The following is a 23,351-nucleotide window of genomic DNA, read 5'->3' as shown; positions in this document are numbered from 1 at the left end:
TCTGCAGACAGATCGCTGGGGAGAGCGACAGGAAAAAAAACACAAGGAAAATCCATTCTGCCTCTTGCTTCCTCTCTGATAGCTGTGACACGCAAGCTGGGGCACCATCATTTTCATCTTACCCATGCCTGGCTGACAAAACACCTGTGGGCTGCTTGGTTGCTCTTTCATGGTGCTGAGGAGATAAGCTTGAGGGCCCTGCCAGTACCTAGATCCCAGCTGGTCCCTCACTGTGTGTGAAAGCACTGTTTGAGGAGAGGGGAATAGCATTAGGGACAAATAATTATTAACTATATAAATGAATAATGGCATTAATTAGTGTCTGGTATCCCTCCTGAAATGAAGCCATGCAGCAACCTGGGTCAGATGCTTAAAACACCAAAAAGCATTGAGAACTGCTCCAGTGAGTATCACGTGCTTGTAGGAGACACATGTTCCCTTACAAAAATACGCGAACGCAAGTTTTGTTCTTCCACGTAGAAGCACACTATCTGTGTGTGATGCCCTGGCAATGAACTCAGGATAAAATCCTAGGGAAGCTCATGGGTTTTAGAATAAGAGGTTTGATGGCTAGAAGGAACTGTGATGATCTTATGGTTCACCCTCTTGATTGGCCCAGGCCATGAAGGTGGTAGACGTGTCCCTCTTTATTTCCAAGGCCTTGGATGTACCGTTCTAGATGGTAAGGCTGGGCTCTGCTTTCCTGATACAAGGATTCAACCTCTTTGTCTTGCATGAGAAATACAAGAACACACGTATATTTATATACTCTTATCTAAATGTACCCCCACGCACACACATACATTAGCGAGAGCTATCTGGATAAACACAAACCTGTGTCATGTCTCTCTCTGAGTGACCCTAATTTTCCTCCAGTCCCTCCGCAATTGCTGTGATTCTTGTTCTTGTCCTTTTGCTCTGCAGAGGGTCAAACATCCTGCATCTCATTGTCCCTTCTGTCTCTTTAATCAGTGCCCATCCTCCCTCCTCTCCCCCTCATCCCGTGTCCCCCCTTCCCGGCTTCTCCCAGCACTTGGTTTGCAACACTCTATTATTTCACCTTTCACGCGTGCCATCTCCTTCGCGGGGCCCGTCTGACACCTCTGCCTTACGCTTATCATAGAAACATAACATTTAAATACAAATAGAACAGGGAATAATTTAACCCCTATTTGCACTGGGGAAGGTGCCGAGGTTTCATATAAACACAGCCAGGGAGATTTATAGACACTGTATATTTATCTGACAACTTACGTTTCTTCACAACTGTGCCTTGCAGCCAGTTTTTCCTGACTCGAGCAAGCCACTGTGGCTTTGAGCAAAAGGGGGGCCTAGTTTCATGGAAATATTGGAAATGTCACCAAGGAATGTGTCTGAAATTTTGGGGACTCTGGTTTGCCATCGCTAAGGCCTTTCTCTCTCTGTCTTCCTGGGAGGGATGAGGAGTGCTGGATGCTGTTGTTGCTGTGGTTGTGCTGTGGAAAAACAGATGAACTTTGTTTTTTATTTTATGGGATTGCTTCAGGGCACTCATGGTGAGGGCCTCATGGTGCATCAGCAAAAACCTCCGGAGCTCTTCTGGGCACAATAGCACAGAGAAATAATTATCTCCTGGCCCAGAAGATCCTTGGGCCAACCAGGCAGGATGGATGCAGGTAGTGGGGAAGGACTGAGGAGGGAAAATGAAAATGTGGGGAGAAGAGGCCTAGGTGGACACCTTGCTCAGCCACCCCGCTGTAGGGTAGTGTCACTGCTCGGACTGCTGCTGGGGTAAGGGCTGTCTCTTCAGGCAGACTAGCGAGGTTTCTTCACTGAAAAGTAAAATTTGGTCATGAGATAAAAACAGAAACTGTCACTTTGGTATGTGTAATAGACAGAAATTTTGGCAGGCCCAGACAAAAACAAAGGGGAAGCGCTCAAGAAATGTGAATCACCACCTCGTGTGTGGCTTTGAGGAAGCTGTGTAGAGTAGGGTTTCATCATACCTGACCTTAGACAGGCCGCGTAAAGTGTTGTCTCAGTTTCCCTTGAGACAGAGGCTTCTCTCAAGGGCTGTCCACCTCGGTTGTGTAAGATGCACCGGATGGTACTGAGGGCTCTTTCTCCATTGACCACAGAGGGTGCCTAGACTGACTTAGGCTAGAGCACATAGTCATGACCACAGCTCTTACTGGGGGTATCCCAGACCATGGGCTTGTCCCTGGCCTCTTTTTGTGCTTCTGTTCCACACCTGACCATGATGTTTCTGTTCTCCTTCTGGATTGTGTGTTCCTATTGCTCTGGTGCCCTGGTCTTAGCTGAAGGATTTTTACCTCTGAGTCTCCAGATTCTGAAATGGGGATGAAATTATTGACCGTGGCCATGGAGGGCACAAGGGACAAAGTCTTCCCAGTGGAATTCAGCATCTGAAGATGTGAGTCCTGTGATGTGACAGTTTGGGACAGTCCCTTGCTGAAGGAGGAGGACGCATGGGACTCAGCAGGGTGGTACAGGTGGACATGGTCCTACACCCTATAGACAGGCAGAGCTCAGGGACGGCAGGACCCCGGGACAGCTCCAGGCTTGTGTGCAGCCTAAACTTTTGGTTTCTGTAGCATGTAGCTACCAAGTCCATCGGGCCTAAATGATAGTATAGCAATGTGCTGAACTCTGCTCTCATTAGAGGATGCTGGGCAAGCCTGGTAGAGTGTTTGTGGTGTGCATACACGTGCAGACAGGTCCCACGGAGACCAGCACATCCGCTCTTCATTTCATTCTGGCAGTTTCAACGCCTTGTTCAGGTATATTTGACCGAGTCAAAGTAGTTGCCGTGGTGCATCGTGTGTCGACCTTTTGTTCAGGATCTGCCAAAGCGGATCTGGGGGGGGGGGGGGCGCTGAGAGTGCGAAAGGCTCCACATAAACCCGTTAAGGGAGAAACTCATTAGCCAAGACCAGAAACTTGCTGAATAGTCACAGCTGCTGGCCAGCTTCCCTGTACCTTCCCACCCAAGGCATGCAAGATCCGTTGCTAAAACGCGCTGCTGAGCTCCCTGTCAGGCCTGGGATGTGAAAGGTAAACCCAGCATTTTGTTGAAAGAACATCTCAGAGAAAAAAGCTTGTTAAACTGACTCATTTTTTATCAGCTGAGTGTGTGGTGTAGATTTCTGAGACTGCGGATGTGACAAATGATTCCCCTGACAGCCCAAGGCACGGTTTTCCAGGAGGGAGAGAGGGCACCCAATTCGGAGACGGCACTGGAGGTGATCTCCAGCCGGGGCTGGGAACGGGTCCCCTTCCAGCTACCTCCGCTGGAGTGGCAGGACCAGCCTCACCTTGGGAAGGTGGTCCTTGCCCTCTGCTGAGGCTGTTGCTGGTGGTCAGATGGCCACCTTGTGGGCAGCTCACAAAACCGCCACCAGCCCCAGCTGCAGCCAGTGTTTTTTGCCAGCCGGCTCCGGGGACAGGTGTCACCCCTCCCGGTGTCCTGGGGAGATGCAGAAAGAGGAGAGGGGGAAAAAATAAAATAAAATAAAATAAAATAAAATAAAATAAAATAAAATAAAATAAAGCGGTTCCTAACACACCTGGTTTAAGCTTTGCATAAACTAAACCAGACAAGGCAGTTTCAGGCCAGTTCCACGCTAGATAGTTTTGCTGACAGAGGAGGGATGTGATTTTTTTTTTTTTTAATGATACATTTATATTAGCAAAAGGCCTGGTGAAAATACAGTTACACTGCTATAGGAGTGTTTTTGCTGATACAGCTCATTTCAGAGAGAGGAAACTGTATAAAGTACAATATAGCAGACACTGGAAGTATTTACTAGATATAAGCTTTCCAGGCAAAGCCTTCTGCTTGTGTTCCCAGCTTGTTCCTGCCCCTCTGCCCCCATCCTAAAATGTCTCCCATTTTCCGGGGCAGCTGTTCTCATTCTCCAGAGCAATTTTCCTCAAATACCTGCACAACCAGTTAGACTTTGGGCTCAACTCTTTCTCCAAGACTTTGTTTCGCCCTTGCCTAAAAGGAAAGAGAAATGCAGGAGGCTCCTCAGACCCATAATGACTGCTCCCTGCAGGGAGCATTTTGACTGTTTAGTCCATTCTTTGACATTACAGGATTAAGATTGCTCAAATCCTTTATAAAAAGACTCAACAAAACACAGGCAAGAACATTTTGGGGAAAAAAAAATCCTGTGGGGATTATACAGGTTTCCCAGATGCAATTCTCATAGTCACTTCACGGAGCTTAATTGCCAATGTCATTTTTATTTCTCAGATGTACCCATTCAGAAAATGAGCCTTTGAGGTGTCCAAAGCTGCTTCTCTTGAGGTGGGGACAATCTACGCAGGGTTAGCAAGGGCTTCATGCATCATTGAAGCCTGACCTCTGTGTTGCCAGCAAAGACCTCAGAGAGTCCCTTCATTAACTAATCAGTTCATCATAAAGTAGGCAAATTTCTTGCTTTCAGCTTGTCTATCGGAAGGCAATCCCACAGTTTCTCTCATGGCACTTAAAAGTCTTCTTTTGATCTTTGTTTTTTTTCTCCCCTATCAGAAATGTGTATGTAGCCTCAACCTATTTTTTTTCCTACCATTTCAGCAGCCTAACTGAAGGCAACATAACTCTCTGTTTTTTAGGGGCAGTACACTTCTAGTTCATGTGGATAACTCCACTGCAGGACTGAAAGCTCCTAATATCCTCACTTGATACCCACTGCATGAAAAATTATCCTCATCCAAGGATATAAAGTGATTTGCCAATTTGCAGGTGCATCTTGGAGAGGGAAATTTTGATCAAACACTGGTTGAAGCAGAACAGATTGCCTACACCAACAATTTCTCGGTGAACAAAACTGACATAAATCACCCAATTAGTCAGCCAGAAAAGAGTTGTTGCAAACCAATGTTTTGTTCAGCTTTAGGTTCATGTGCATTAAAAATAAATAAATAAAAAATCAAAGTATTTATTTATTTATTTACATATATTTATTCAAATTGGTTACATCTGCTCTGTAAACTGCTCTGAAAAAAAAACTCTTGGTTCACACATTTACATAGTGTTTAATGAATGATAAATAAGACATTTATGAATCATGTGCAAATGGCCTGTTTACATACACGATGTAAACTATGTAAATTTCTTTTTCTTATTTTTTTTAATGGTGTAGTAGTACTAGTCACGACCCTTTTAACATAAACCTGATCTAGAAGCATCACTCAGGGCCCTCGGAGACCTTTATACCAACTCAGTGGTCATCGATTTACTCTCTATTTTCACCAACATTTTCTCAAGGTGTTTCTTTCCTTCGGCTTCTGGACTGAAGCTCTCCCTACTTGGTATAAGTCCAAGTATAAACAGCCTTCTTTATTCAAAATACAATTATCTACCTGCAGACCACATTCTGCTTTCACATGAAATAGCACCTACTTGATCTATCTCAGAGACTAGTGTTCAAATAAGTTAACTTTCTGTTTTAAAAAACAATATATGTTTCAAAAACTTCTGGCTTATGTCAAGTGAACTTTAAATATATATAAAAAAATTGATCCAAATTTGTAGGTATGTGTCTGTGAGTGGGTATGAATGACAAATCTCCATTTACAGGCTGTGGCTTCTGTTAAATTTAATTCATTCCTGATTTAAAACAGCTTATGTTAAACATTTTTTTTTCTGAAATTTATATAGCACTAAGAGGGCTACTAACTTATAGAAATAAAGTCCAATTGAAAAATAACATATGCCATCTTTATCTACATTCCTTTTGGATGGCAGTCTAAGCAATGCTGTTGTTTCAGTTCCTGCAAGTTGACTGCAAAAACTGAGCAGAAAGAGCTGATCTGGAAGACTCTAGATTTTCAGAAGCTGTTAAAACTTTTTATTTGTCTCTATGTTTTTGGAGGTTTTTTGTTTTTTTGGTTTTTTGGGTTTTTTTTTGAAATTCCCAAATTATTTTCAAGTACTCACTGAAAATCAGGTGCTATTAAGGTGTTTCAAGCCAGGCACCTGAAATGACTAGCAGCTTTTGAAACATGTCACCTCAAAGAAATCACTGTTTCTTTTGTATGTGATACTGAGCCATCTTGGCTTTCACATCCCTCCTGAAATATGGTAAGCATCTCTTTATTTTGTTCCAGAAGACAGAAAACTCTTTGTGGGTATGCTCAATAAGCAGCAGTCAGAAGACGACGTGCGCAGGCTATTCGAGGCATTTGGCAACATCGAGGAGTGCACAATCCTTCGGGGACCCGATGGCAACAGCAAAGGTAAGATGATGGCTTGTGACACACTGTGGCTTTAGCTTCAAGCTAGACCCAGTCTTTGTGTACATATTATTTCCCATTCGCTAGGTGGCTATCAGGACAGCATCTCTTACATTAGGAAGGGTCAGATTTGCCAAGAAAGAACATTTCTTTGCAGGTCACTCTCTACTTACGCATGAGAACAAAGAGCTAATTGCACTTAAAAACAGATGGCCCTGATGAGTTGTCTTTCTGCATACAAACTCACCCCTGTTGCAGCTAGCTTGCAGGGCACAGCCTCCCTTTGAACACCTTTCAAGGCCTTCACATCCTTGCAAGACTTCTTCCTCACCTGCCCTGGGAAAGTTGGGAGTTTCTGTCCCCAGGAAATAGGCTCATCCTTTCTTTAAGCAAAGTCAAGCTTTCTGTTTCACATCTTGACTCACCAGTTCCTACCTCATCTCATTTGACACCTCATTAAGATATTATTACTTGTCTCACAGTAATGTCCAAAAGCTCCAACTTGCATAGGGAGAGCCATCCCTTAGGGAAGAGGCTCTGCCCCAAAGAAGCCTGGGTCTAAGCAGATAAGGCAGGTAAAGATAAGGGGAAAAACAGTAGGAAGAAAATGCCTTCCTGAGGCCATATGGCAGGTTAGTAGGAGAGCCAGATACAGACCTCCGCTGTCTTGGCTTATTTCCCACCCACCAGCCCCTGGTCTTCCCCTTCTTTAATTGGCCTTTGCATAGATATACACCGATCAGTTGTCAAAATTGCAAGGGTACAGGTGCTGATTTAAACACGCTCATTGGGTGTTTGCTGTTTGAAATGTGCAAATGCTTAACATTCAAACAGAGACGCCTTATCTCCTCCTGCCATTTTTTCTGACAGTGATTGTTACCTGGATAGCACATAGGATCCTTTTCTACAGCCTAGGTGTCTGAACAATGTTGCTCTGTTGAATATCAGGACCATTTTTTTTCCAGTCACTTTCTAGACAAAGTAACTTCAATTTGAATAGGAAGCCCTCTACTCTTGACAGTATAATGCGTCCATTAAATATTGATCTGCGTATAATATATCATAAACTGTGCTGGAATGTGCAGCACCAGGGAAGAGACCAGTCCTGCTGATGCAGTTCATATCTCACTGGGTATTTTGACATGTGACAACATCAACCAGCATATTTTTGCAACAGGAAGGAGAAAAATCCAAACCATAGTGATACACTGGAGAAAGATATTGCTATTCCATAAAATCACTGCTGGCAGAAAGAGACTTCACACTGGCAATAAAGGGCAGCAGGGACCAGTTTGATGCAAGTCAGCAAAGCCCAATCTTCCTGATACAAATGCCTGAAAACAAACTGTGGGCACCCTGCTACTGTTTTTTGGCTATGTTAGATCCATCACACCAAAAGAAGGTGACTGCCCCACTGAAAGCTGGTAGGCTGGGTTGACCTACAGGAACTTCAGCCATCGTAACGGTAGGCAGTTAAATGAGCCATTCACTGAATAACTCAGTAAATTGGGGAAAAGCAAAAAAAAAAAAAAGCCATATGTCCATCTGCCTCCCCCTGGAATTGTGCAGAATAAAATCTAATGACAAAGGAGTCAAACTGAGTAATAATAAAGGCAATAATGACTGAGATCTGTAAGAAACTGGTACCAAAGGAGACCCAACCTGCAGAGTTGTATTCATTCTTGCTCTATCTCTCTTTTTTTTTTTTCTTCAACAATTTCATTATAAGCCTGAATCTGAGTGGCAGCTCCATATTGCTAACCAGTTTAATTATTAGTGCTAGCGGGCTGCAGTCTCAGGCTTGCATTTCACTGAGCTGTTCAGGATCAATACTGAGCCTTGACAGAGTTAATATTACCAGCTTCCATTTGCTGGTGCTATTTACTGAGAATGTGAAGCTCCTAATTTACACACACACACGCACACACACACACACACACACATAGAGCAGTCAATCCAACAGAAAAGTTAAGAGTAGTGCCCTTGTCTTAGGAGACAGTCAGGAGAGCCACAACTCCCACAAAGATATTCCCAGTCTGTAATGTTTTCCATCTGCTAGAAACCAATGTGACACACTTCACTTATGAGCTACTTATTTTGGGTAAGATCCAGAAGGCTTAAATTCCACCTAAATTGAGATTTAGGCAGATTATCTAAGTGTCAGATAGCAATGAGATTGCAAAGACTTCAGTCCTACCCAGCCCACTACCTGGAGCTCCAGCAGGTACCCTTATGGTGAGCCTCGAAATCCTCCACCTACCTTGATGCAGGCACTGCTCTGAGGAGGTAGGTCCCAGTTTCCCACCACAGTTACAGCCAGAAAGCTGCGTGAGCCTTGCCTGAAGCTGTGGGTGATGTTCTGAGCTGGGGGCAGGAAGAAGATTATATACGCATTTGGTGTTGTATACAGAAGCCATCCCACTGAACACACAAATAAAAGAGCTGAAGGGTTAGAGTTTCTGCTGTTCCCTTGCCACCATACGCTGCTGAAAGCTGAATTTTCATTTGTCCTGTTACCATAAAACCTACCAGAAGCAGTAGGAGGAAACAATGGACGTACCCCATTAGCATCTTGGGCATTAAACAGGATAAATGCCTTCTGCTCCCTTCATTACACAGCCTTTACACAGCTCTACTGATCCAGCAGGTTCCTCAATACAGGAGTGAATTTCACCTGAAGAGACTGAAGACTTCAATATGACAGCGACACTGCAGCCAAAAATCCTGCTCTAAATGCAATGGGTGACTGGAGCTGGAAAGCTTTTGTATACTTGCTAATCAGCATCTTCTTTTAGAGGCAGAAAGTACAAAAGAATCTCTGCAAATAATTAAACACCCTAATTCTGGATTATCTCTGATTAATGAAGAGGAAGGCATAGTATCTCAGGAGTCCTGGAAAGCTGGGCTGCGATTATGTCATAATTGATCCCTATTGTTTCCAGTTGAAGTTTATCTATCTCATTTTCTTGTGATTGTCTCCTCTCAGCTCCTTATAAATTAGATCCAACTATTAGCAACAATCATTATGTTTTTCCTGAAATACAGTCTGAACTGAGTGGGGAGGAGCAATGCAAAGTAAAGGGCTCCTAACTGTAAGTTAATTTCATATATATATATATATATATATAAAATTTTAGAAGGGGCTACCATTGCTTTCTTCAATTGCTGCTTTTCTCAGTCTGCAGTACTGATTTGGGGGACCTTTGAGGCTTATACTTCAAGTTTGCAAGTGGGGTGTTCTGATGTTTGTCATTTTGCACCATAGGGATCCTTGGGGATGTACTAGCCCCTTCTAAAGAGGCTGCAAAGGAAATAAAGTAGAGCTGGCCTGTTGCAGGGACTCAGATCCCCTGTCCAGTGGTCTGCATCCCTTCAGGCAAATGGTTTGGGTACTGCAAACTGCTAAAAGCTCAAAAGTCTGTAGTAGTAATAGGAGGAAATGGAAGCCAAAACTTCTCAGATCTCTCCAGGCTGTTCCAAAAACCGCCTTAGCATATGGAAATTACTCTTTCTCTCTCTGAGTCAGTTTGCTTATAGCTAAGAGTGTTAGCAATACTTTCCCCCACTCTAGTGGTGCATACGACCCTTCAAAGTGTTGATCATTTCTGTACTTTAGCACATAATCATAAATGCACCTTTCTGCCCTAAACCATTATGTAAGAGTCCAGAAAGTGTGAGATTCATCACATGACAAGGCAGACTAGAGAAGCACTGCTTACATTCCTCTCATGCCCAGAGGAAGCCACCCGTACAGGCACTGGCTCTGCAGCTCATGCTGTAACTTTAGCTATGAAAGAGTAAGGTTCAGACTTCAGTAGTGGCCAAGATGGCAATCGTCACATGCATATCACTCCCATCCCTACTTCTTCATCAGAAACTATCTCATGCTTTGTCAGACTAAAGCCGCTTGGGGACAAGACAAGCTCTGAGCAGTCTGTAATGAAGCTCTACCAGATGGTGGTAGGATATAGGTACCTTGTGTGTTGGAGTAGGCTAAATCCCTTTTGTAAAGCTGGCCTACAGTTGCTTGTAATAAATATGTGCTGCTTTCTGATAGCTGTTTTACGCAATTCTTTGCTGTTTCTCATAACATGAGAGGGAGGGGCATTCAGTAAAATAACCAGACAGCAAGTCTAATTGAAAATGAATTTACTTTTATTTCTCACAGTAAGATATAAAATTGTGCAACTCTGGCATGGGAGGCTGTGTAGGCAAAAAGATAAATGTAATTAAAAGGTACCTGCTAAGTTCACGCAGGGTGGGTCCATCATTCCCCTTTCCATGCAGTGTGGGACTTCTGAGTGCAGCTTTGCCTCAAGAGATCCTTGGGCTGCTGATGGCTAGTTGCTAGAAAGGGATGACCAGGAACACGTTTGTTTGTTATACTTTCTCCATTGGCTTCATTACTGACTAGTTGTCTGAGCAGGATACTCAGCTAGATAGGCTTTTCTTGGTATCCATACAACCTTTCTTATGCTCTTCTTTTTCAGGGTGTGCATTTGTGAAATACTCTTCACATGCAGAGGCCCAAGCAGCCATCAATGCCTTGCATGGCAGCCAGACAATGCCGGTGAGTAGCTCTATTATACGGGGATGAGTAGCCGGTGGATCGGTCCAGCCTTTGCTGCCCTGTGGCCTGTCTGAGGAGGAGGGATGATTTATCTCTTCTCTGCAACTCGTCTTCCAGGAAAGATGAATAACAGCTCGGGCATGCAGGGTCTTGGGTGCGTTTAGGTAATCAGCGGAAAGGCCAGGATGACATTGTCATTTCACACACTCGCAACCTCAAGGGGTGCTGTGTCCTGTCACCAGCCATTCTGATGACCTGAAAAAAAGACATATGATTTACAGATGCCAAAAAACATTAGGTCAAGCTCACCATGAGTGTAACTTTTTAAGTTTCAGTGGGTTGAATCAAGCAGAAACTTACATCTAAGGGCTTGTTTGTTTTCCCTTCCAAAAGAGTCACTGCCTCTGGGTGAACAGTAAAGGACTTCTGTCAGTATTCAGCAGAGAGCAGTGTACATTCATGATGGCATTAGAATTTAGAGACAAACCACACAGTGATGGGTATTTCACACAGTCCCTCTGCTATGGCAGAAGTGCCTACCTAGGCCTAAATGTGGTCCCCTACATCCAGTTTTTGAAAGACAGTCAAACCAGCTACTGAATCTTCCAGGAAACCTTTGAGGGATCATTCCACTTTGACTAATAACTAGAAAGATGGGGTTTCCAGCCTGATAGTTCAGGGAAGTAGAAAGAAAACGGAAATGTATTTTTCTGCAAAAGGGTACTTGTACACCATCACACAGACCAACAGCAATATAAGGCATTCTAGTGTCAGCAAGAAAAGATAATCTGGTCCAATTTGTTTTAGTTTATTATCAATAGTATATTATTTTTATTACTAATTATTCACAGTGTAAATAATGAAAGGGTGAGGGTGACAGAGCACTGGAACAGGTTGCCCAGAGAGGCTGTGGAGTCTCCTTCTCTGGATATATTCAAAACCTGCCTGGACACGATCCTGTGCTCTAGGTGACCCTGCTTGAGCAGGGGGGTTGGACTTAGATGATCTCCAGAGGTCCCCTCCATCCTCAACTATTCTGTGATTCTGTGAAAGGTTAAGAAACACACTGACAACTTGGAAAATACACAGGAAAGCTCAATAAAAAATATTTAAGATTGCAAAATCTCCTTTTCAGTGAAAGTCTCAATTCTCAATTTATGAATTTATCCAAAGAAGTTTAACACGTGACTGGCAGATTGTTTCTACATCTTTGCAAGGAGGAAAGAGGAAAGGGCTTTACAGGGGGGGAAAGGTTTCTGATAGTAGCAAATTAGCAAGATCTCATTTTTCTGAACCTAGACCAAAAAAAAAAAAAAAAGCATGTAACAGCGAGTATTGAAAACAACCTCCTTAAGGAGGGGTTCTCAATTTTTTGAAGTATTACAGTTAAGACTGGGAATCTCTTCCTAAAATATTCAACCAGATATTGGGCTTGATACTGACATCCCATAGTGAAATACTATGACCTGTCTCAGGCAAGATGTCCAAAGAGGTACTTTTAATGACTTTGAATCTTTGACCCAAAATGATAGTGCCTATAAGCTGACACGAGCAATTGTGGTTCCACAGGGTATGGTACTACAAAGAGGTGTAATAAAAAGTCAGTGCCTGTCCCAAAAAAACATACAAATTCAGGTAATGACAGAGATGAAAGAAAGAACGGGGAGAAAAACAAAACTCAAGGGGTGTTAAAGATTTCATCTAGTTCTAATATGCACACAGTATCCTTACCCTTCTCCAGCCGTTTTCCTTCCTCTTTTCAGCACTCTTCAGAAGAAAAAATACCTATCTCTTGACTACTTAGAGCAAATTTCTGTTCCATCCTGCTGAAGTCAACTGACCTCAGGAAGTGCAAGTCAATGCAGAATTTGTCCATTTCATCAGTCAGTTTCTTATGGAGCCATTTTTCCTGTTGACTTATGTGATTCAAATACCTTTTATAGAAGGGTTCTTGAATAATCAAATCTGGGCATCTGAAAAAGCATCACAATTTGACCTTTATTATGCATATATCTCAAACTCACAATCAAGTTTCCATGGTTTGGCAAGTTTCCATGAATCAGCCAAACCTCAGTAACTGTCCATGCGCATACTCTTAGTTCACAGAAAATGCAAGGAGAAAATTTTTTAGTTTAATCCTCTTCATTATGAGTTTAGTTATGTTGCATTGCCTCGTATCTCCCATGAGCTAACAGCAGGCACACAGGCAGTTACCATGGCTCAGCTAACAAGTTAGGACCTGTCGAGCGACTATCACTTGATCAAGACAATGTGCACACATTGCTTTCCTCCCACAGGGCCTCAAAATGCTTTAGACGCTTTGAAAGAGATGGGCCAAATCCTGCAAATGATCTCTTTTCCCATTCTCTTTTATGGAGCTTCAGGGTGCTCAGCTTCTTTCAGGGTTTGGATGTTCACAGAGAAATGCAGCCACCTCGTGGTGAGACAGAGATGTAGCCCTCGTCCTTGGAAAGGAGGGGTGCATTGCTGCCATCTTCTTTCAGACCCCCTCCCATTTCTCTCACCATTAGGACTGGCCTCATTTGTCCGGCTGCGATGCCAGCTCAAAGTTGTTCCTGTGGTTCAGCCAATTTAAACGTCTCTTGCCTTGTCCTCGTGTACTACCAACGGGGCATCCATCATCATTCTTGTCAGGTCTCGAGCCGTTCATTCCTGCGGCAGACTCCTGTTTCTCCACAGCTGTCAGGATTATTGCTCTACTGTGACTTCCTGTTCACACAACATATGTTGCCTAATAGTTTCAAAAGGCAACTTTCTTTTATGAAAGTTTCTTTTTTATTTATTTCTTTTTTTTAACCTTTCCTTGGACAGGTGCCTGACTGTTATCCGTCACAAACCCACTTCTCCATGTGAGGCTCTTGTGTCTCCTAGGGGCCCACCTCCACTGCAGACCAAGCAGGTCTGAAAGTTCTAAATTTTCACACAAAGCAATTATTTTGAGTAATAACTTTCCCAAAATACTTTACTTGTAAGCAGGCCCAAAGTTTCTTCTGCACTGAGCTACCAAGAGTGCCTTTTTTGGTCCTTTTAAATCATTACCTATCAATCAGCTCTTGGATAGCACTTTACATGACCTTCATGTCTCCTCTATGGGGGGGTGTCAACATTTTCACATACTCTTGCTTGTATTTATAGTATATTTATAACAATTATAGGCCCTTTACCCTCAGCTTTGTTGACTCTGTCCTCTCCTGTCTCTTCTCCACCCATATGGAGGCATAAGTGGGTCTCTTTGCTTGGTTCTTTCCCTTCTCCCTGCAAGCCTTGTCCCTAGCAGTCTTATCCACCAACACATGTTCAGCTACTATTTCTTTAGTGACAACTTGCAGATCTAACTTCTCCAGGACTGACTCCTGTCCAAACTAAAATCTTGGCCTGTTTTCCCAACATCTCCTAGTGGATGTCTAGCTGTCAGATCAAGCTCAATATGTATAAAACAGAGCTCTTAGACTTTTCCTCCCAAACACTGTCTCCCCTCTCCTCCGCCTCCATTCTCAATCACTGTGGACAACGTTATCATCCTACCTGTCAATCATGTTCCTACCTAGGCATCATCTTCAACTCAGTTTTCTCTTTCTCTCCATGTCTTCACATCCAGGTGACAGCCAAATTTGAAAAGTCTTTCTGAACAACACATCTAAGATATGGCCTTGTCCATCCACCCACACAGAATAAAGTCTCCTCCACGCTCTCATCACTTCATACCTAAATGACAGCAGCCTTAATCCTACCCAGACAGAACACAGGGTCAAAACTATGCTACTGTTGCATCCCTTTGACTATCTCACTCACCAGGGCACCTCAGAATTTCTTCTTATGAATTAATTCCTGGAAGGAGTAAAATGGTACTATCACATCCATTTTGCGTATAGGGAAATAAGGTGAGAAACAGTGTTTGATTCATTTGATTTAATGGTCTAAAGGTCTGTAATCCATCGTAAACATCTTTAGGATTCTTCCACAGACAAAGGAGAAAGAGAGACACTTCTATAAATCTATGCATTCTTCCCCTTATATATCTATGTTAGGAAGGGATGAATCACCTTCTGGGCATGCCTGTCCCTTTCATTAATTGTAATGGAAATCTCAATAACTGCAATAGACTGAACACCTGAGGTGGGACTTGCCTCACTTAACTTGAGATGTCTCAAAGTTTAGGAACTATGTCTGCACTTGTCATCTAAATGCTTGTCATCTAAGTTTCTTTATTATAATCAAGAGAGAGAAATAGATACCTCTGGAGGCATTTTGTTTTCCAGAAATAGATTTTGAAACCTGTCATTGCAAGACCCAAATAGAAGTGTGCTTTTTAGCTAATTCTAGGTATTGTATTCCTATGGTTCGTGAGATTCAAAATATTGTTTAGTTACCAGAAGTACAACTTAGAAAGACAGAGGGCCCTTTCTGCTTAAAAACAAAACAAAAGCAAAAAACATTTGCTTCCTGCCTGAGAATCTACAATTGCCTTTGCTCCCCGGTGATACATCCTTGCCACCTTGAGGTCTCTCTGCTGCACATGCAACTGCCACAACACTCTTGTCCAAGCTAAAGATCTGGGGTAAGTTCCAGCTGACATTAGCCATCTGAAAGTCAGATATTTAAGCTATTCATTTGGCCTCTCTTCAGATGGTGATTCACCCCATGTACTTTGAACATTTACTTTAAGATTGCCTGGTCACCCTCAGGGGCATCTGCCTCCCTCACTGACTGTAGAAGGAACAGAGGCAAACAGCTTGGAGTTGACCTGACTTTTCATCTAACACAAAGGGAGCTGCACCCCATTCTGGGTTTCTGCTGCCCAAACAAAACTATTCAGGATTCGAAGCTATGTGTGCCAGCATCTGAAACCTCTGACACCCCTCACCTAGTAGCTGTACTTTGAACGTGCCCTACACCAATTGTTAGCGCTATGTTCATTCCATATCTCTCTTTATTAATGAACATTGAGGCCATTAAGACCTCTAGAATCCTGTAATCTAACCCTTACCTAGGCCAAGTAATTTTTTTGTGTTGTTCTAGAAGTCTCTACATCATTTTGATCAAACTACAGCATTTCTTCTGCATCAATGCAATAACATCCCAAGTCTATCTATGCCTGGCTGAAATTTTTCCTTTAAAATTTCTTTTCTGATGGAATCTCTGGTTTTGTGAAAAGAAAGGAAAATGTGAGATTTGGATACAAGTACCGAACAGATGTCTGCTGTTCAGAGAAAAATGAAACTTAGCTGAACTTCCAAAAAAAAAAGGTACTACAACCCAAAACTTTGTTATCTTGGGGGCGTCCATTTAAGCAAATTCAACAGGAAATATCACATTTTCTGTGCAGCTCTTATCAACCCAAATGACAACAACAACTTCATATCACTGCTCAGGATATATATATATGTATATCAGGAAGCTATCACAAAGCTTTTTCTCAGACCAGTTTGTTCTCTTTAACAAGTGTATTTACCTAATTGTTGTTATCGAACAAAATATGAATGACACAACACCACAAAAAATGTTGAGTCTCACCCTCTATCCACTGTGTTCCTTTGAAGTCCAGTCACAGCACTGAAATTCCCAACTAAACATGATTGATGGTTAAACAAAGAGATTCTTTTCTTGCCTGTATACAATGTGCAAGCTACTCTTTCATGCTGTAAGAGATTTTTGTTGTTCATTACACTAGAGGAATCTTTTACCTATTTAGTTCACCAAATGAGAATGACTTAATATAGGATTATCAAAAATCACCCCTGAGAAGCAACTGTCATTATCATTATCTTATGTGCAGCGGCCCCCTTTCAAACTCATGGCAAATGGGACACCAACTTGTATCTTCCTGGCTCTGGATGCTCAGGCCCCCCATCAAGCAAGCCAACCCTGGCTTACATTTATGACTGCTATTATTGCTGTGCAGTGCAGTTAAGACTTTGCAAAGCACCGTGAAGTTGACTTCAGACACAGACCCATTATGGAAAGTGGTTGAGCAGCTGTTCTCACCCCCTGTCAACACAGCAGAGGAATATTTAGGTGAATTAGGGATGGAAGGGAAAGCAGTGAGAGTCGGCAGAAGGAGCTCTGAGCAGGTGGAAGAAAGAAAGAAAATAGGCCTTTGTGGGCATGATGAAGTTGTAGCCCAGGCACCTCACTTACAGAGCAGTGGGGAAGCAGCTTTTATTATGTGTGCATGCTGGCACCAAAGTGCTGAGTCGGCAGAAACTTTCTGGGAGGAGCGGCATGGCGGCTTCGGTGAGTGGGGGGCCACAATGCCGTAGATCAGTTGAGGTATTTTTAACAATTATTTTGATATAAACAGCTCTGAACTTGAGGAGCTCCATGTAAATGGGAAGCAGTGGGGCTTGTAATTAGATTTGTGTACACTTTCATAAATTGCTGGGAAACATCAAAGCCATGATAGAAGGCTGTGGTGCACTTTATTTCCTTCTTCTGTTCTTCTGTTAATTGAATGGTTGATGTGTGGATAGGAAGTGTTGGCTTCGCGGAGTACTATTTACAGACCCGCTGACAGCTGCACTGTGAAAATTAACAGGAACAGAGCAGCCTCTGTCACAGCTCTTCCCATGAGGGACTTGCTTCAAATTGGATCATTTCTTTCATAGGAGAAACTTTCCTCATCTCTCCTCCTTTTTATACACAAACATACACACACATGCATCCAGCTGCACACTCCCCTTCTCTCTTTGGACTCATGGCAGCCTCCTCCCTCAGGAGGAGGGTCTGTCATTTCTGCAAAGACAGGAGAGTTCAACTCCAGTTCAAAACTCGTAGCATATTCCACTACCAACAAGGCACATCTTCAGGAAGTCAACCAAATTAGTCACTTGAGTAAATTTGGGAGCTGGGTGTGTGGAGCCACAGCTTCACATTTGCATGTGTCACCTCGACAGGAAGAAGCTTCACCCTGTTAGAAATTCTAGTTGATTTCCTCTCAGTAACAACTCCTTGGTGATTTCTACCAACTATTATTGTTGGAAAAGTGGTTGTCATTGGCCTAACATGGAATCGGTTTGTGCTAAGCACCATATAAAGCTCTTACAGAAAAGTTCCCACACTCAGTAGCTTACTAACTAAGGCCAGGGCTTACCTGGCAGAATTACATCAAAGTTTAGTTCAAAGTATAAAACTTTGGGGTCTTCTCTAACTTGTCATCTACACTTCTCTTATGCTTGATGGGGAGAGACTGCCCCCCTCAGAGGGACACTCAGTCCCCTTACGTAGTTGATGGTTTAGAACAGACACCAAAAACTGTCTAGAATATCCACCATGCTGCAATTAGGTCAGCTGAACCCCCCTCTAAGAGACAGGGCACAGGAGTTAAGTAAAGGAAGCAACAAGAGAGAATACAGTGTTTGGGAGTGAACTGGTCTCATTCACCATTAATAAGCATATTTAGCCAGTTAGTAGCCAAAGTCACAGCAATTCTTGTTGCTGGTCCCAGTGGAGAAGCAATAACCAGTGGACACTTGAGTATCTAAATCTTAATATTTAGTTAAATCTGGAAAGCATGGCATTAAGAAGGCCAAACTTGAAGTCATCAGTCTACTACCTCACTTCCCAGTAGCGTCTTCAAAATAGCCAGGTAACATAAACAGAACCTTAGACAATCCCATAAACAAATAGATAACAATTAAACAGATTGTGATTCAGAGTATCAATTAACCAACAAAACTTACTCTCATTTAGATTCCAGCAGGGCCTCGAGTCTTCAGTTAATAAAACCCCCTTGTGCCAGCTAGCACACAGATAGAGAGTCACTGACCCCCTCAGGCTGTCAGGTTAAATAGAAAATGGAAAAGTCATTAGCTATGTTTTACATGAATGCAGGAAGATAAAGAGGGGCTTTTCAAAGGTAATTCTCAGTGAAAGTCAGTGAGAGTCCAGCATCTAAGTGCCCTCCATGCCTCGCAGCCGAATCTACCCTAAAGTTACTTGCCAAAAGTCACAAAGTCTGTGGCAGAGTGGGGTATTGGCAACACGAGTCCATCTTCCCAAATGCATACAGAAAGTTGAGGCCTAATTTTACACTGTTGATGTTGGAGGAGCTGATGAAAGAGAGTGGAGATGCTGGCTGAGACACATTTTTTCTCTTTACTGTTGATGTACAGCTCTGTAAAGAAAGCACACTCCATGCAATGCGTTCGTGTAACAGACTACCTTGCTTAACTCAGGGCCAGATGCAACACACCCATTCTTTCTATTAAAAAATAATTAAAATTAAGAAACCATTCATAACTCACCAGCAGTATACCCAGCTCTCCCTTCTGTAATGAATGATTTTTTTTCTGAATATGCCACCTAAAAACCATTTATAAAGTGACCCATTGTCCTTTGGGATGAAAGAAGCAACAGACATATAATACCTGGACGTTAATTTGCAGGCACTTCTTCCATCAAAATCCAACGGGTCTTGATAGCTCAGGCTCACTTGTCCTCTAGGCACTGGCTTCTGGCCGGAGACGGACTGAGGTTCATGGACTTTTCCACCCCACTGCTGCCACCATGACAACTGCTTTTGTGTCCTCTGGGCTACCAGTGCCCTGGTATTACCATAATTTCCCTTAATTCCTTCAATATAAAATAAAATCATAGGACCATGTTCCCTCCCTTCCCCCTTGTTCCATAAATGAACTAATAAATCACATGTTTCTAGGTCCCGGAATAGAAAGCCAAGCAGCCCAGCTGCCTGACAGGGGGTATGAATCATACCGGCGCTGAAGATGGCCTTTTGGGGCCGGAGTACTCATCAGAGCTGCTTTTCTTCTCTAGTCACATCTCCGTAGCCGTGCAGGCATCTGGCAGGACAGCTAAGAGGCCTGTGGGACATGACAGGCTTCACTTGCCGTCTTCCCTGTGCTTTCTTGCTCTTTCTTCCCTCCAAACCATTTTGTGCCACCGAATTCATTACCTCCAAATGGGGTAAGAGTGATAACTGCTTGTGAGCCACACAGCCTCGCTGTAGACAAAAGGAGCTAATTGGCGCCATAATGTCCCTTTACGGGTCCAAAGGGAGTTGGAAACTAAATCAACATCCATGGAGGCGGCCAGTGGGAAGCGAGAGTGAAGGCGGGAGAGAGACAGTGCCGTGGCCGAGCGCTGTCGAAGTCCCAGCACTGACAGCAGCCCCTGCGAGGCTCACTGCGCTCAACACCTGTCTCATTTGGATGAAATTAGGACCTAGTGAGGCTAAAATAATTCGCAAGCTCTGACCTTTCTGGGAGATCAGAGCCATCTATAAACCTCCAGTCCTGGAGATGTAAAATGTTCCCTGCCCCACAGGGGTATTTCCAGCCTTCTGGAGGGAATTTCTTTGGGCAACATTGAGTCCCTCAATGCTCTTCTCCTCGGGTGGGGGGGGGGGAGGAATTAAGATGTCAGCGCTTTATCACTCTGCTTGCTTTAGGGGGGTTTCTTTCTTCCCCCCTTCTTCTTCTCTCTTTTGCTTCAAACCTCATTTAAATCAGTGGGACCATTGCTTTGATTTAAGTGGGCTCTGGATCAACATTATATCACTCTAGATGCTTCTACTTGTTAAAGCGAGTTTTCTGCTTGCTTTAGTCCACTCCTTCCCAGCCCTGCTCAGGTGTACAATCTAGAATGATAACAGATTCTTGTAAGCAAGGCAGAAGTACCTTAGTAACGGGCAGACTGCTACCCTTTTCCAAAACACAACCGGTATTAAATGATTCAGTAGGTATTACCCAAATAGTTATTCAAAGATCGAAATTAATTTTTTACAGGGCAAAGATGTGTTTGGATTGAAACAATAACATTCAAATGAGATTGTAAAACAAAAGCACGCACAAATTCACAATTGTGGAGCACTCCATCAGACATGAGTGGCTTTGCCTCTAATTACTCCCAGCAAGTACAATCAGGTAGGGGAACCTGCATCATTTCCCATCCTAAAGGTCTGTGTGGTACTCACAGGGAATAGTGGCTGCCAAATCTCACCCAGCAGCAAGGATGCTTTTCAGTCTCGGTGAAGTGGAAGCAGTGAGGCTAGATTCTTTGGCGTAAATCAGCTTCTAGTTCCATTCAAACCAACAGAGCTATGCTGACTTTAATCATCTTGTAGCTTCTGGTGACCACCAGCACTCCATGCTTCTTTGTCACCATCCTTAAACAGGGACAATACCTTCCTGTAAGAAGACTCTCATTTTTAATTAATGATTCAGTTTTAATTAATGATTCAGAATTAATGATTCATCTTCACTTTAAATATGCTGCAAAATTGGTAGTACTTACTCTCTCAGTCAGGCAACACGCTTTAAACTGTGATAATCCAAAGTGATATGGCATAACAGTGACCTGGGATGCCAAGTAGTGTACAACATGTTTGCAACTCAGTGATGTTGCAGCGTTCTTCTGGCTGTGCCACATGCACACTTGAAATGTATCATCTCCCCAGTTTTCCAGCCCTTCCCCAACTTCAGTCTCTTTCCAAGTCATCTTAGACTGTTTATGTCCTCATCCTCAGCTGCCAAGGAATAGCAGACTTCATGTGAACAGAGTCCTGAAGCATCAGGGGCTCCATACCTGGCTGTGATGTTGCCCTGCTGTGACAATAGACAGTTCTCTTTATGGCCCTGGGGTTATTTCGTTTCTCTTATTTTCAGCCTTGCCTCTTTAGATCAGAGGAGAGGTACTATCCCTTTTGAGCTGTGATCACTCAGATACTAGCCATCACCAAGCTCTGCTTTGCAGCTACCAAACACTTTCTCAACAGCAATAATAATTTTTAAAAATTATAACCGTTCAGCATTTGTTGCTGCAAGAGTATTTTTCAAGGAAAATGTGTTTTTAGTAAAACCAGAAATAAATATATGTTGTCCTCAGAAGCTGTTACTTTTAGTGGGAGAGAGAAACCTACAACATTTTCTTTTAAATTCTGGATTTTAAGTTTTTCTTGGAAAAAAAATATTACTTATTTCTTTCATGTTTTTAAACAGTGGGAAAGAACTTTCAACCTACTGAAATAACAACACTTACCACTTCATAATGCATTAAGGAAAGCGAATGATTCTGTGGGGACTTTATCACCCATAGTCTGAGCTAAAAGACGCAGTCCTGCTAGAGGAACTCGGCTTTGAAGTTTAGGTTGTTTGGATATCTGGCTTTGATTTGAGGGCGATACTAATACCTGGGCTATATATCGAGTTCTTTTTAATTAGAATTGGGTACAGTGTCACCTGGAGTCAATGATTCTGTTGCCCTGCAGAAAGCAATAACTTTAGCTCAGAGAGACACCTGCTAAGTAGTGTATGGGCAAGTAAAACCTAAATCAAGCTTCCACTCCAAATAAATTACAGCTCTGGAGACCTGTGAAGGGAAGTACCTGCAGCAGCTCTCTCTGCTTAGACATTGCATGAAGAATCCCCTCTACCAAGGGAGAAGCGTTATCAAAGGGTCTGTCACTCCAGCCCTGGATGAATGTCTCCTTTCTCAGCTCTGTCTCTGTCGTTCCCGTCTCAAGTGTGTCTAAGCCAGCTCTCAGGACTGTGCAGTTGAAATCGCTCCTTGTGACTGCCGTCCTACTCATCTTTCAGATGAGACATGAAATTGAAGCCCTGAGTGCAGAAAAACACAACATATTTCGCAAGAGGGGAGGGATGTTAGTCCTCGTCTTCTGGCCATCTTCCAGCATGGGTAATTACATTTCTACCTAGCTAAAATTCCCTCTGCTCTACAGTTTTAATTGGATAGTAGCTTCTTTTTCACTTGTCTAAAATCCCAAGTTGGGGTCATGCCCCCACAGGGTAATTCAGCAGCCCTCTTCTCAGTAAAGATACACAGGCTTTTCCAACAAAATCTGGTTCTGTTTTCAAACTTGGGAGGCATCCTATAAAATGCCCTGATCTGACAGAGCCGAAAACAAAGAAATCCTCCTTTGGCTTTCAGTGCCTAACATCAAGGATCCTTGTGTAGAAAACTGCCCTGCACGGCTTGCTGAAGATCAGCATCCACTCGGCTCTGCTTTACAGTCACAAAGAGGGTGCCAAGGCCACAATTTCAAACAAGAGCAACCCTCTTCACATGGTGACACTTATACAGATAGTCTGATTCCCAAATGGAAAGTGTCCAGTAGGACCTATTCATTTAGGCATCTCAGCTGGTGTGCAGGGCTGACATTTTGAAAGGTCCTTAAGGAAATCTGCACATTCAGATTTCCTGTACTCTTTAAATAATAGAATAATTCAGGTTGCAAGGGATCTCAGAAGATCATTTGGCCAAACCTCTCATTCAAAGCAGGGCTACCTTTGATATTACATCAAGAGCTTTGGTCACTGGAGCAAGCATTTGTAAATTTAACAAGCATTTTAGAAGTAGCTTTGGAGCCAGTTAAAAGTTCTGGGCCATTTCAGCTAACCAACAGATAAAAGTCTGCCTGTATTTCTCCTTGAAAGAAAGTACTTAAATATATGCTTACCTCCAATGGGACATTCATTAAGCTTAAAGTTAAACATGAGCTTAAGAACTTTGGTGAATTAGACCCAAACTCACTAGCTCTTCA

General features: G+C 43.0%; 1 protein-coding gene across 1 annotated transcript in view; it reads left to right on the top strand.

The window, feature by feature from the left end:
- Window positions 1-23,351, top strand: part of CELF4 (CUGBP Elav-like family member 4) — a 694,719-nt gene that overhangs the window by 603,066 nt on the left and 68,302 nt on the right. The window contains exons 4-5 of the mRNA XM_067316241.1: window positions 6,118-6,246; window positions 10,734-10,813. Coding sequence (XP_067172342.1) covers window positions 6,118-6,246; window positions 10,734-10,813 — 209 coding nt within the window. The remainder of the gene's footprint in view (window positions 1-6,117; window positions 6,247-10,733; window positions 10,814-23,351) is intronic.

The sequence above is a fragment of the Apteryx mantelli genome, chromosome Z, assembly GCF_036417845.1.
Source record: "Apteryx mantelli isolate bAptMan1 chromosome Z, bAptMan1.hap1, whole genome shotgun sequence".
Lineage (NCBI taxonomy): Eukaryota > Metazoa > Chordata > Aves > Apterygiformes > Apterygidae > Apteryx > Apteryx mantelli.
The sequence above is the reverse complement of the archived record's forward strand: the minus strand, read 5'-3'. Positions and strand labels throughout refer to the sequence as shown.